Below are 16,104 nucleotides of genomic sequence, written 5' to 3'. Positions count from 1 at the left end.
TGCTGCATAGTGACCTGATGATAAGGATGCTCAAAGCCAGCCATTAAAAAATTAAATGAGATTGTATCTGAAGATCTAAATTATTTTAACATATCAAAATACTTTGATTTTAAGCTTACATTTATTGAAAAAGCATATATGACACTACATTATTATCCACTCAAATATCCACTTACTGAGTAGTGCATGGATATAACTTTGTCAAAAAAAAAAAATGGTTCAAATGGCTCTGAGCACTATGGGACTCAACTTCTGAGGTCATTAGTCCCCTAGAACGTAGAACTAGTTAAACCTAACTAACCTAAGGACATCACACACATCCGTGCCTGAAGCAGGATTCGAACCTGTGACCGTAGTGGTCTCGCGGTTCCAGACTGCAGCGCCTAGAACCACACGGCCATTTCAGCCAGCTAACTTTGTCATTTTTCATTTATTTTTATATGTCAGTTTTATCTGTAGAGATACCCAAGAGATTTTTTTTTTCACTGTATGTTTCATCCTTTCATGTGAGTAGTGTATTTAAGTAGTGGGCAGGAGTTAATTTTTTTCCTTCTAATTTAATGCTCTGAAATTGAATCATGCCTGTGAGCTAATTTTAAATGGAAGCACAAGTACTGTGATGCTGTATCTTCAACCAACTGACATGATATGATAAGATATATTTGTGAAGTTCACACCATACAAAGATAATAAGTGGTGGTGTTTTACACGACAATGATAACTTCTACATGATTTTGCACAAACAAATGGCCAGATAATGGATTAAGATACAGGGCCGACTCTTCTAGATTTACAAACATGAATAAAACATTATGTAATCCATAAACTTACAGCCTTCATAAAAGGTGTTCATGACTCTCATTCCTCAAAACAGTGCAATGCCTCAACTTGGGAACCTGTTTGTCGACAGACCTCACTCTTGTTTTTTTTTCCTTCACAGCGCAGTCCCTCCGACACCCACCAGCAGGGGTCAAGTGGTACGGCAAGCTGTATTGGCTTCTCTGCTGGCCAGCACTACTTCTGCTCAAAGTTACAATTCCTGACTGCAGCAAGCCCAAACTCCGCAAGCTTTTCCCTCTTACTTTCTTCATGTGTATTGTCTGGATTGGATTAAATGCATATTTTGTCTCATGGATGATTACTGTAATTGGTAAGCTCCTTGACATCTCTGCCTAAGTTATAATTAACTTCCCAAATAAAGTGAGGGATCTTGAAGATGGATAAGAAAGTTCATGAGAGTAAACCATTTTTAACTTATTTTGCTCATAAGTGATGTCCAGATATCAAAACTTTAATATAATTTCATTCAACATGAATGTTAAACTATTAGTGACAGTAGGGAAATATATAATTTTATAAACTTTATTGGACCTTATTCATTAAAACAGTAAATAATAAATAAAAAAAATGGGCTTGGGAAATTAAAAGATACAAAAGTATGAGAAATTATAACAATCAATTACAGAAGAGAACAAAAAGTGATTCCAAGCCTTTATTCAGAGACACACACAAAAAAGAAGATTACATATCATTTGGTAATGAAGAAATATTTAAAGTCCCAAAAGTTATAGCTTCAAACACATTTTACAAATCTGTGAGTTTAGGCCATTTCCCAGTTGCTTTTCTTTTCATGGCCACTAAGCAATCCACTTTTTTGCTTCAGATATTATTAACTTTCAACATATGGATCTGGAAAGCAATGAAACAAGACACCAATTACAAAAATAATTTGAACATACATATCTGCAGTTACATATGGTATACAATTCACTGTTTAAAAGGGGTTCGGAGCAAGAGCGTGTACAACAGGCCGAAGACGTGTTTTGTTGGTGCTGCACATTTTAGCGTTTTTGGCTGAGATAAATTCATGCTTCAATGTCCTTCTTTGGCATGCCAGTGCAGAAGTGGACACAGAATTGCTTCTGCATAATATTTTATTAATTTTAATAATATCTGTGTGTATTGTGATATACTGTAAAATTCCGAACACGTGCTAGTACTGTTATTGTCAAAGGTAGGCTTAAACTTAATTGTGCTCTTTTAAAATTTTTGAGAACAGTAGGCCTGTCCTCCTTCAAAACAACCATTCTCTTGTTTCATTGTATAATTTACATGAGAAATAGATTATTATTGAGAATTTCTGGACGCTTACAAAACTAATTTTCGTAAGTTACCAGTATGAGTATTTCCGATATGTAAGTAATTCCATAGCAAATTAGCATTTGAGGTTCACAGCTTCTGCCAAAGAATATATCACTTGTGTATTTAATCATATATCAACGTAAATAATTGTGCATTTTTGGGAATTTTCGGGAGATACCATTGTCCTTTACATAAACTACGAGTAATTTGCAGTAAATTGGCATTTGTGATTTAGTTACTGTAGCAGATATTCTAACTAACATATTGTGTTACATCCAGTTTTCCATAAAAGAGGAGTAGCCCTATATATTATCTACATTAATCATAAATCATCTTCATTTTTGAGTTTGCTAATAATTATAATTAACCTCAGAATGTTTTGGGAAACTAGTAATTTTTACCATAGGTTTTGTGTTGCCTTGACAGAAATCTCAATTTGCATGTTTGTTCCAGTTCTTATAGGAAATTAGCAACTTTTTAGCTCAAGAGATCAAATGATAATCATCAGGTTTAATTTATAGTTCTTTGTTCACTGCCCCATAATACATTGCATCAGTCAAAATGCAACGCCACAGTGAATCCTGTTCTAGAACACAGGATGAGTTGGTTGATATTCATGTGCAGCTGCTATGAACTGTTGTGATGGGAGGGCTCCTGAGAGTCATGTACCAGAGGTACCTCAAGTACTATCCTCTCCTGTGGATCCTGTCTCCCCTGCAGGAAGTACAGAATCTGTCACCACTCATCCACTTGACCATGAGTGGCATTTCATTGGTAGATCTAGGCATTCTGTACAAGGTGGACAGGGACCAGGGAGGACTCAGGGTGTAATACAGATCCTCATAACCAACAAGTTGGAGGTGCTGTCTTTCACTGAAAATTAAACATCCAGTGGGAATCACTTCACCTGTTTTGGGGAAACCTGTTTTCTACAGTGTCAAGAGGCAGCAAACACAAAAGGGTAGGAATCTATTAATCGTCAGTAGTTCAAATGTATGGCGAATGATGTATTCCTTAGGTAAATAGCAGCAAGGACAGGAAAGGGCACCAGGTGCACTCAGTGTGTATGCCTGATGGTCACATTCAAATGTTGAGGAGGCTGTTCCAGCAGCCACTGAGGAAACAGGATTCAACCAACTGCAGATTGTGGTGCACATTGGAACAAATGATGTCTGTCATATGGCTCTGAGGTCATACTTGGGTTGTTTCAGAGACTGGCAGACTTGTTCATAACATTCACAATTTGCAGCATTGTCCCCAGAACTAATCATGGCCCTTTGGTTCTGAGTTGAGCGGAAGAACTGTACCAGAGACTTCATAGATGCTATGACAAGCTAGACTCCGACTTCCTGGACTTGCGCCTTAGGGTTGAGAACTGTAAGGTCCTCCTAAATGGGCTGGGTTTGCATTAAACATCAGAGGCTGCTACTCAGGTAGCTGATATTGTGTGGGGTGTGCACAAGAGTTTTTTAGCTTCAGCAACTATCCATCCAATCGAGATAATGATAGCTGTAGGAAACCCGGAATATCAGTGTAAGATTAAAGAAATGCCTCCCACAGATGAGAGTATTACAATTCTAATGGTAAATTGCCAAAGCATTCACAACAAAGTTTGAAGCACTCATGAAAAGCAATGAAGCTCACATAATATTAGGATCAGAAAGGAGATTGAAACCTGAAATTGATAGCAGTAAGATTTTTGGACTAAATTTGAGTGCACCTCGAAAGGACAGGCAAACAGGAAATGGAGGTGGTGTCTTTGTCACAGTAGGCAAGAATCTAAGGTCCACTGAGACAGAAATTAAAGCTATATGTGAGACTGTCTGGACAAGACTCAGTATTAGGGGTGGGCTTCAAATAATAATTGGATCCTTCTACTGTCCACCAGACACATCTCCTTATGTAACCAAAAACTTTAGAGAAAATGGATATGTGTGTGTGTGCACGAGTGTATACCTGTCCTTTTTTCCCCCTAAGGTAAGTCTTTCCACTCCTGGGATTGGAATGACTCCTTACCCTCTCCCTTAAAACCCACATCATTTCATCTTTCCCTCTCCTTCCCTCTTTCCTGATGAAGCAACTGTTTGTTGCGAAAGCTTGAATTTTGTGTGTATGTTTGTGTCTGTTTGTGTGTCTATCGACCTGCCAGTGCTTTTGTTTGGTAAGTCTCATCACATTTGTTTTTAGATATATTTTACCCACGGGGAATGTTTTATATATATATATATATATATATATATATATATATATATATATATATATATATATATATATATATATATAATAGAGGGAAACATTCCACGTGGGAAAAAATCGACCTGCCAGCGCTTTTGTTTGGTATATATATATATATATATATAAAAAGAAAGATGATGAGACTTACCAAACAAAAGCGCTGGCAGGTCGATAGACACACAAACAAACACAAACATACACACAAAATTCTAGCTTTCGCAACCAACGGTTGCCTCGTCAGGAAAGAGGGAAGGAGAAGGAAAGACAAAAGGATATGGGTTTTAAGGGAGAGGGTAAGGAGTCATTCCAGTCCCGGGAGCGGAAAGACTTACCTTAGGGGGAAAAAAGGACAGGTATACACTCGCACACACACACATATCCATCCGCATATACACAGACACAAGCAGACATTTGTAAAGGCAAAGAGTCTGGGCAGAGATGTCAGTCGGGACGGAAGTACAGAGGCAAAGACGATGTTGAAAGACAGGTGAGGTATGAGCGGCGGCAGATTGAAATTAGAAATTAGCGGAGATTGAGGCCTGGCGGATAGCGAGAAGAGAGGATATGCTGAAGGGCAAGTTCCCATCTCTGGAGTTCTGACAGGTCGGTGTTAGTGGGAAGTATCCAGATAACCCGGACGGTGTAACACTGTGCCAAGATGTGCTGGCCGTGCACCAAGGCATGTTTAGCCACAGGGTGATCCTCATTACCAACAAACACTGTCTGCCTGTGTCCATTCATGTGAATGGACAGTTTGTTGCTGGTCATTCCCACATAGAACGCTTCACAGTGTAGGCAGGTCAGTTGGTAGATCACGTGGGTGCTTTCACACGTGGCTCTGCCTTTGATTGTGTACACCTTCCGGGTTACAGGACTGGAGTAGGTGGTGGTGGGAGGGTGCATGGGACAGGTTTAACACCGGGGGCGGTTACAAGGGTAGGAGCCAGAGGGTAGGGAAGGTGGTTTGGGGATTTCATAGGGATGAACTAAGAGGTTACGGCGGTTAGGTGGACGGCGGAAAGACACTCTTGGTGGAGTGGGGAGGATTTCATGAAGGATGGATCTCATTTCAGGGCAGGATTTGAGGAAGTCGTATCCCTGCTGGAGAGCCACATTCAGAATATGATCCAGTCCCGGAAAGTATCCTGTCACAAGTGGGGCACTTTTGTGGTTCTTTTGTGGGAGGTTCTGGGTTTGAGAGGATGAGGAAGTGGCTCTGGTTATTTGCTTCTGTACCAGGTTGGGAGGGTAGTTGCGGGATGCGAAAGCTGTTGTCAGGTTGTTGGTGTAATGCTTCAGGGATTCCGGACTGGAGCAGATTCGTTTGCCACGAAGACCTAGGCTGTAGGGAACGGACCGTTTGATGTGGAATGGGTGGCAGCTGTCGTAATGGAGGTACTGTTGCTTGTTGGTGGGTTTGATGTGGACGGACGTGTGAAGCTGGCCATTGGACAGGTGAAGGTCAACATCAAGGAAAGTGGCATGGGATTTGGAGTAGGACCAGGTGAATCTGATGGAACCAAAGGAGTTGAGGTTGGAGAGGAAATTCTGGAGTTCTTCTTCAGTGTGAGTCCAGATCATGAAGATGTCATCAATAAATCTGTACCAAACTTTGGGTTGGCAGGCCTGGGTAACCAAGAAGGCTTCCTCTAAGCGACCCATGAATAGGTTGGCATACGAGGGGGCCATCCTGGTACTCATGGCTGTTCTCTTTAATTCCCACTCCACCTAGAGTGTCTTTCCGCTGTCCACCTAACCTTCGTAACCTCTTAGTTCATCCCTATGAAATCTCCAAACCACCTTCCCTACCCTCTGGCTCCTACCCTTGTAACTGCCCCCGGTGTAAAACCTGTCCCATGCACCCTCCCACCACCACCTATTCCAGTCCTGTAACCTGGAAGGTGTACACGATCAAAGGCAGAGCCACGTGTGAAAGCACCCACGTGATTTACCAGCTGACCTGCCTACACTGTGAAGCGTTCTATGTTGGAATGACCAGCAACAAACTGTCCATTCGCATGAATGGACACAGGCAGACAGTGTTTGTTGGTAATGAGGATCACCCTGTGGCTAAACATGCCTTGGTGCACGGCCAGCACAGTGTTACACCGTCCGGGTTATCTGGATACTTCCCACTAACACCAACCTGTCAGAACTCCGGAGATGGGAACTTGCCCTTCAGCATATCCTCTCTTCTCACTATCCGCCAGGCCTCAATCTCCACTAATTTCTAATTTTAATTTGCCGCCACTCATACCTCACCTGTCTTTCAACAACATCTTTGCCTCTGTACTTCCGCCTCGACTGACATCTCTGCCCAAACTCTTTGCCTTTACAAATGTCTGCTTGTGTCTGTGTATGTGCGTATGGATATGTGTGTGTGTGCGAGTGTATACCTGTCCTTTTTTCCCCCTAAGGTAAGTCTTTCCACTCCCAGGATTGGAATGACTCCTTACCCTCTCCCTTAAAACCCACATCCTTTCGTCTTTCCCTCTCCTTCCCTCTTTCTTGATGAAGCAACAGTTTGTTGCGAAAGCTTGAATTTTGTGTGTATGTTTGTGTTTGTTTGTGTGTCTATCGACCTGCTAGCACTTTTGTTTGGTAAGTCTCAAAGTGACTTTAAATCCTTGTGAGGATTATTCTTATTTCTAGTATTGATCCCATGAATTGAGCTGTTGGCTTGAAAAAGTGATGTATTTTTAATGACAAATTTCATTAAGGAATAAATATATTGGGAAGCAGTAGTTAGTACCCCTAGTTTCCTAAACAGACTTCTGCAAGATGTTCTTGAGTTCACACCACATATAACTCTTACTGCACATTTTTGTGCCTGGAAAACTTTAGCTTGGCTTGATGAATTGCCCCAAGAAATAATCCCATATGACATTATGGAATGAAAGTAAGCATAGTATGCCAGCTTTTTCATTTTTATATCCCCTATATCTGACACAGTTCGCATTGCAAATAGAGATTTGTTAAGATGCTTCAGCAGTTCTGTGGTGTGCTCAACCCAGGTGAATTTATTATCAAGCTGTAATCCCAAGAATTTAACACTGTCCACTTCTTCTATCTGCTTGTCATCGTATGTTAGGCATATACTTGTGGGACACCCCTTACAAGTTTTGAACTGCATGTAGTGTGTTTTTTCAAAGTTTAGTGACAAATAATTGGCTAGGAACCAGTGATTAATGTCCACAAATATTTTATTAGCTGACCTTTCTAAGACTACACTTGATTTGCTATTTATTGCAATGTTTGTATCATCAGCAAACAAAACGAACTTGGCTTCTAGTAATGTTACTGATAAAAGGCCATTGATATACACAAGAAAAAGTAAGGGCCCTAAAATGGAACCTTGTGGGACCCCACATGTAATTACTTCCCAGTTGGATGATGCCTGATAGCTTGATAAATGTCTCTTTCCTAATAACACCCTTTGTTTCCTGCCAGAGATATAAGATTTGAACCATTTTGCAGCATTTCCTGTTACACTATAATATTCTATGCCTGCACCATTTTTTTTTTTTTTTTTTTTTTTTTTTGACGAAATCCATATCAGATTCTATACGAAATCTGCAGCTTAGTTAGCCCCTCTTGTAACTATAATCTGTCATAGGTCCCTTGACCAAAAAAAAGTGCCCAGTTCTTAGATAAAGGCACAGTTCACAACCATCCATAAGAAGGATAGTAGAAGTGACATACAAAACTACTGTCCAATATCCATGACATTGATCTGTTGTACAATCTTAGAACATATTCTGAGCTCAAACATAATGAGGTGTCTTGCACAGAATGACCTTCTCAATGTCAACTAGCACAGATTCCGAAAATACCAATCATGTGAAATTCAACTCACACATTTCTCACATGTCATGCTGAAAACTTTGGATCAAAGCAGTCATGTAGGTGCAGTGTTTCTTGATTTCTGAAAAGGATTTGATTCAGTACCAAACCTATGCTTATTGTCAAAAGTTTGATCATATGGGGTACCAAGTGAAATTTGTGACTGTGTGAGGACTTTGTGGTAAGGAGAACACAGCATGTTAACTTGGATGGAGAGTCGTCATCAGATGTAGATGTAACTTCAGGTGTGTCCCAGGGAAGTCTGTGGGGACCCCTGATGTTTATGTCATATATTAATGGTCTTGCAGACAATAATAACAGTAACCTCAGACTTTTTGCAGATGATGCAGTTATCAATAATAAAGTATTATCTGAAAGAAGCTACATAAATATTCAGTCAGATCTTGATAAGATTTCAAAGTGGTGCAAAGATTGGCAACTAACTTTCAAGGTTCAGAAAAGTTAAACTGTGCACTTCATGAAACAAAAAAAAAACATAGTGTCCTATAAGAACAATATCAGTGAGTCACTACAGGAATCAGTCAGCTCATTCAAATACCTGATTGTAACACTTTGTAGGAATATAAAATGGAATTTTGTGCAAAGCAGGTGGTAGCCTTCAGTTTATTCTTGTATTCATGCTTCCCATGGTAGTTCCAATGTATACCTTTCCACAACTACATGTAATTTCATAACTCCACTTTCTGACAGAGGAGGACATTTTTCCTTTCCAGTTTGGAATGATTGACGTATTTTCTTAGTTGGTCTAAAAACTGATCTGATGTCATATTTTGGTAAATTCTTGCTCACCTGCTTAGTTACTTTTTTGATAAAAGGTAGAGAAACCTTATTCTTCCATTGCTTTGTTCTATTATTGTCTTTTTTCTTACTGTTATTAGGTTGCAGAAACCTATTTACTTCCTTGCCTGAATAGCCATTCTTCTTGAAAGCCTGCTTCAGATGTTTTAATTCAGCATCTAGGTGTCCCAGCTTGCTTATTCTTTTGGCTCTATCAACAAGACTTTTAGTGAGACCTCTCTTTTGTGTGGACGATGGTTGGAGTTCTTATGCAAATATAAATTTGTATGTGTGAATTTCTGAGAAACCTTATGTTTCAACCTTACATTAGACTGTCTCATAAGTAAAATATCCAAGAAGGATACTGTGTTGTCTTTTTCCATCTCAATGGTAAAATGGATTTTTGGATTTATACCATCCAAATGACGAAAGAATTTTTCTATAGCTTTTTTACCATGTGATCAGACAACGAATGTATCATCAAGATTGTTCAGCCCCACGGATAACATACTGAGGAAAGCAAATACTGTGAAATATCATCTACTTCATTTAAAAAAGAGGATAAGAAATCCTTATTAAAAACTGAAGCAACATGTGCCAGACTTATGGCATGACAAAAATTTATCATCTTCCACTGAGACCGGTTGTTAGTGCTCTCAATTCTCCAGGGTATCAAATAGCAAGCTATCTAGCAAATCATTTACAACCATGTACTGGTAAACCTGACTCTTATATAAAAGGTTCACATCAATTTATCAAAACTTTGAAGGATTAACCTTGACCCCCGAAGATGTTTTTCCATGGGATCTGACTGCTCATTTTAGACAGTTCCTTACTTCTAGTAATTTCTAGTGGGATTATGAATTTTATGAGCAAGTTTATGTTGTTGTAATGGGTAAGCCATTAGGTCCTGTGATCACTAATTTTTATATGGAAAAATTTGAAAAGTCATCACTAGAAAACGCAAATAAAAGCCATGTAATGGTATCGGTTTGACGATGATACATTTGTAGTTTGCTCATGTGGTAAAAAAGCTTTAGAAGAATTCTTTTGTCATTTGAATGGATATAAATTCAAAAATCTAGTTTACCATGGAGATGAAAAGAGACAATGCAGTAGCCTCCTTGCATATTTTACTTATGAGAAAGCCTGATGTAAGCTTGAAACATAAGGTTTCTGAGAAATTCACACATAGAGATTGATATTTGCATAAGAACTCCAACCATCTTCCACACAAAAGAGACGTCCCATTAAAAGTCTAGATAGAGCCAAAAGAATCTGCAAGCCAGAACACCTGGATGTTGAATTAAAACATTTGAAGCAGACTTTTGAGAATAATGGCTATTCAGATAAGGAAGTAAATAGGGTCTGCAACCTAATAACAGTAGGAGAAAAGACAACGATAGGACACAGCAGTGGAAGAATAAGGTTTCTCTCCCTTTTATCAAAAAAGTAACTGATCAGGTGAGCAAGACTTTACCAAAATATTACATCAGATCAGTTTTTAGGCCAATTAAGAAAATAGGTCATGAACTCCAAACTGTTGTTGTTGTTGTTGTTGTTGTGGTCTTCAGTCCTGAGACTGGTTTGATGCAGCTCTCCATGCTACTCTATCCTGTGCAAGCTTCTTCGTCTCCTAGTACCTACTGCAATCTACATCCTTCTGAATCTGCTTAGTGTATTCATCTCTTGGTCTCCCTCTACGATTTTGACACTCCACGCTGCCCTCCAATACTAAATTGGTGATACCTTGATGCCTCAGAACATGTCCTACCAACTGGTCCCTTCCTCTTGTCAAGTTGTGCCAAACTCCTGCCCAATTCTATACAATACCTCCTCATTAGTTATGTGATCTACCCATCTAATCTTCAGCATTCTTCTGTAGCACCACATTTCAAAAGCTTCTATTCTCTTCTTGTCCAAACTATTTACCGTCCATGTTTCACTTCCATACATGGCTACACTCCATACAAATACTTTCAGAAACGACTTCCTGACACTTAAATCTATACTCGATGTTAACAAATTTCTCTTCTTCAGAAACGCTTTCCTTGCCATTGCCAGTCTACATTTTATATCCTCTCTACTTTGACCATCATCAGTTATTTTGCTCCCCAAATAGCAAAACTCCTTTACTACTTTAAGTGTCTCATTTCCTAATCTAATTTCCTCAGCATCGCCCGACTTAATTCGACTACATTTCATGACCCTCATTTTGCTTTTGTTGATGTTCATCTTATATCCTCCTTTCAAGACACTATCCATTTCGTTCAACTGCTCTTCCAAGTCCTTTGCTGTCTCTGACAGAATTACAATGTCATCGGTGAACCTCAAAGTTTTTATTTCTTCTCCATTGATTTTAATACCTACTCCAAATTTTTCTTTTGTTTCCTTTACTGCTTGCTCAATATACAGATTGAATAACATCGGGGAGAGACTACAACCCTGTCTCACTCCCTTCCCAACCACTGCTTCCCTTTCATGTCCCTCGACTCTTATAACTGCCATCTGGTTTCTGTACAAATTGTAAATAGCCTTTCGCTCCCTGTATTTTACCCTTGCCACCTTTAGAATCTGAAAGAGAGTATTCCAGTCAACACTGTCAAAAGCTTTCTCTAAGTCTACAAATGCTAGAAACGTAGGTTTGCCCTTCCTTAATCTAGCTTCTAAGATAAGTCATAGGGTCAGTAATGCCTCACGTGTTCCAACATTTCTATGGAATCCAAACTGATCTTCCCCAAGGTTGGCTACTACTAGTTTTTCCATTCATCTGTAAAGAATTCGCATTAGAATTTTGCAGCTGTGACTTGTTAAACTGATAGTTCAGTAATTTTCACATCTGTCAACACCTGCTTTCTTTGGAATTGGAATTATTATATTCTTCTTGAAGTCTGAGGGTATTTTGCCTGTTTCATACATCTTGCTCACCAGATGGTAGAGTTTTGTCAGGACTGTCTCTCCCAAGGCTGTCAGTAGTTCCAATGGAATGTTGTCTACTCTGGGGGCCTTGTTTCGACTCAGGTCTTTCAGTGCTCTGTCAAACTCTTCAAGCAGTATCATATCTCCCATTTCATCTTCATCTACATCCTCTTCCATTTCCATAATATTGTCCTCAAGTACATCACCCTTGTATAGACCCTCTATATACTCCTTCCACCTTTATGCTTTCCCTTCTTTGCTTAGAACTGGGTTTCCATCTGAGCTCTTGATGTTCATACAAGTGGTTCTCTTATCTCCAAAGGTCTCTTTAATTTTCCTGTAGGCAGTATCTATCTTTCTCCTAGTGAGATAAGCCTCTACATCCTTACATTTGTCCTCTAGCCATCCCTGCTTAGCCATTTGGCACTTCCTGTCAATCTCATTTTTGAGACGTTTGTATTCCTTTTTGCCTGCTTCATTTAATGCATTTTTATATTTTCTCCTTTCATCAATTAAATTCAATATTTCTTCAAACTGTCAGCAAGTGGAATATATAAAATCCCATTTGTTTGTGGAAAGATCAACATTGGAACTACCAAGGGAAGCGTGAATACAAGACTGAATTATTATAAAAGGCTTTTCTGCCTAGCGAAAACAGAAAAATCTGCTGTAGCAGAGTGTCCTTTTCAGACAGGAAATCATAAAGTGAAGTTCTCCAAAACCAAAATTTTATCTACTGTGAACAACTATTATTCATGACTATATAGAGACGCCATCAAAATATGTAAGCATAGTGATAATTTTAACAGAAAAGAAGAAGCCATTAAAGTTGATAATATGTGGACAGTGGCTCTCCAGAATCTATAGATAAGTTTTTATGTTTGATAGGTGACAATCGATACTTGAATTTTATCTCTAACAAAGGCTATCTCTGCTCATCATGTATTTATGTTGCTCTTCGATGTCCAACTCATCAGCTGGCAATATTCCGTGTTACCAAGAACACCTCAGAAGATATCCAGAACAGCTCTGTACAAAATGACAGGAACTGGAAAGTTTCTTCAGCCATGGCTATACAGCCCAGAAGACTGATCAGCAACTAGGATATCCATCATGCAAGTCTTTACTATATAAAGTGAGGTCTACTTCCTTCTTCACCCATGACTGAGCCTAAATGACCATTCCATTTTATGTCCCTAAAAAGTGTTGTACCTGGGTATTTGTATGAGTTGACCAGTTCCAGCTGTGACTCACTGACACTATAGTCATGGAATACTATGTTTTTGCATTTTGTGAAGTGCACAGTTTTATATTTAAGAACATTTAAAGCAAGTTGCTGATCTTTACACCACTTTGAAATCTTATCAACATTCGACTGAATATTTACACAGCTTCTTTCAAACAGTACTTCATACAGATAATTACATTGTCTTTGAGAGGTCTGAGGTTACAATTAACAGTATCCACAAGGTCATTAATATACAACATGAACAGCAAGGGTCCCAAAACACTTCCTTGGGGCACAACCGAAGAAACTTCTACATTTGTTGATGACTCTCCATCCAAGATAATATACTGGCAAATTTACTCTGACATAGGGAAATTGCACTCCCATATACAGTAGTTACACATCTGTAATCTTTCTGAATTGCACATCAAGAAATGGCCAACAACCCACAGTACATAAAAAGTATAATTTAAAAGTATAGGTTGCTATTAACCACGTAGAGCAGACACTAAGTAGCAGAAGGGCACATTGGTAAAAGACTACTAGACATTATTCAGCTATCCAACTAATTCTATTGTCAGACATAGACAGAAAACACACACACACACACACACACACACACACACACACACACACACACACAATGAACTCACATACACATGGCCACTGTTGTCTCTAGGCACTGAGGCCTGACTGCAGCTGGTTCTGAGGTGAGCTGCAGTCTTTGCTGTGGGCAGGGGTGTAGAGGGGGTAGTGGTGGTACAGAAGAGGCAGGGGGCAGGGAGGGGGAGGATAGCAGTGCTGCCTGTGGGAGCAGGTGGGGACATGGTGGGGTCAGGATAGTGGGCTGCTAGATGTATTGCTATCCTCATTAATGAGTACAAACTATGGATTGAGAATAAACCAAAGATTTGTGAAAAATTTATCATTGGAATTGGAGACCATGAAACAGATGATGTTAAGGAATTCTGATATGTAGGAAGCAAACTAACACATGATGAATGAGGCAAAGAGTGCATAAAAAGCACATGCAAAGATTAGTCTGCTAGTACCAAAATTTGGCCCTAATCTGAGGAAGAAATTTCTGATAATGTGTGTTCAGAGCACAGTGTATGAGGGAATAAATCATGAACTGAGGAAAAACTGGAAAAGAAGACAATCGAAGCATTTGAGATGTAGTGCTACAGAAGAATGTTGAAAATCAGGTGAGATGACAGGATAAGGAATGAGGAGATTCTCCATAGAATTAACGAAGCATAGAACATGTGCAAGGTTGACAACAAGAACAGACAGAATGATAGGACATGTATTGAGACATCAGGGAATAGCCTCCATGGTACTAGAGGGAGCTGTAAAGGATAAAAACTGCAGGAAAAGGCAGAGATTGGAGTACATGAAACAAATAATTGAGGACATAGTGTACAAGAGCTATTCTGAGATGATGCAGGTGCACTGGCTGAGGCATGTTTAAGAATGGAGTGGGAGGCAGGTGGAGGACAGGGATATGCAAAGATTGAACTCTGGGATTATGGGAACGAAGACTATGTTGTAAGGAGAGTACAGACTTATGCGGTACAGAAAAGCTGGTGACCTTGGGAAAAATAAATATTGCACACTCCATAAAAAAGTCATTTAAGTTGAGCACGTTGTGTTGGGCAGCAAGTTCAGCAATTGGATAGTCCAACTGTCTCTCAGCCACAGTTTGACGGTGGCCATTCGTGCAGACAGATCATTTGTTAATGCTTGTGAGCACATAGAATACTGCACAGTGGTTGCCATTAGGCTGGTAGCTCACATAGCTGCTTTCACAGGTATCCCTGCCCTTGATGGGATACAAGCACCAGTGACATGGGTGAATTAGAGGCTAGTGGGAGGATGTGTGTGACAGGTCTTGCTTTTAAGACGTTTGCAGGGATGTAATCAATAGGGCAAGGGGTTAGGTGCAGTACTGGAATAGGGACAGACAAGGATATTGTTTAGGTTGGATGGGTGGTGGAAGAGATGGGGAGTATATTTCTCATTTCAGGGCATGATGAGAGGTAGTTGAAATCTTTACAGAGAATGTGATTCAGTTGCCCCAGTCCTGGGTGGTACTGAGTCAAGAGGTAGGTGTTCCTTTGTGGCTTGGCAGTGGGTGTGTGGGAGAGAACAGGTTGTAGGTATCGGTTTATAGACAAGGTGAAAAGAGAAATTTTGGTCTATGAAGACTACAGTGACACTCTTGGGGTACTTGAGAAGAACTGCTCATGACTAAAGATGTGATAACCATGCATGGCTAGACTGTACAGAAGGGATTTCTCAGTACAGAATGGGTGGGAACTGTCGAAGTATAGGTATTGTTGGTTGGTACATTTGATTTGGACAGAAGTATTGATGATGTCTCAGAACAGATACCATGCATTCATATAATTGATTTACCTTAATGGTCAATGAATGCACAATCTTTTGTGCTGATGCACAGTATCGTTTGGCTTCCTGTAGGAATCTGAAACTGGCAACCTTGGAAGACATGGACAGGGACTGCAGGTAGGTGGTGCTAGGTGAGAATGCTGAGATAGTCTGTACACTTTTGGTAACACTGTGTACTGATGACACAAAAGTTAATGTAAGTGCCTAGTAAGCAGGAGGTCATGGGTTTGAATTCTGATCCAGCGCCCATACCACTCGTCACTGCTGATAATGCAATTGAGTCCTGATGTGGCTGATATCATCAGTTCCTTCTCTTTCACTTCCTTTCTCCCCTGTCCACCACAAATTTACATGAAAGGTGTTTTATTTCCTGACAGTTAAAAAGATATAAGCTTGTTGAAAATTAACACTCAATGAAATATATACAGTTCTGTTGAGCAGTGTACATCAGATACTTAACTTCTTGTCATTTCATGTCCTGAAATTCTTCATAAGACAGGATTTGGATGTACATCCATTTATCATGTTAA

The 16,104-nt window shown here is 39.6% G+C and overlaps 1 protein-coding gene across 1 annotated transcript in view; it reads left to right on the top strand.

Annotated features, from left to right (window-relative positions):
• The window catches only part of LOC126176336 (sodium/potassium/calcium exchanger 4-like), a gene marked incomplete at its 5' end in the record, with an annotated part of 108,225 nt that overhangs the window by 60,407 nt on the left and 31,714 nt on the right, over positions 1-16,104 (top strand). Inside the window, one exon of the mRNA XM_049923488.1 lies at positions 941-1,150. Within this exon, the coding sequence (XP_049779445.1) occupies positions 941-1,150 (210 nt within the window). The remainder of the gene's footprint in view (positions 1-940; positions 1,151-16,104) is intronic.

This window comes from Schistocerca cancellata, chromosome 3 (assembly GCF_023864275.1).
Source record: "Schistocerca cancellata isolate TAMUIC-IGC-003103 chromosome 3, iqSchCanc2.1, whole genome shotgun sequence".
In the NCBI taxonomy this organism is placed as follows: Eukaryota; Metazoa; Arthropoda; class Insecta; order Orthoptera; family Acrididae; genus Schistocerca; species Schistocerca cancellata.
This window is presented reverse-complemented; position numbering and strand designations above follow the sequence as displayed.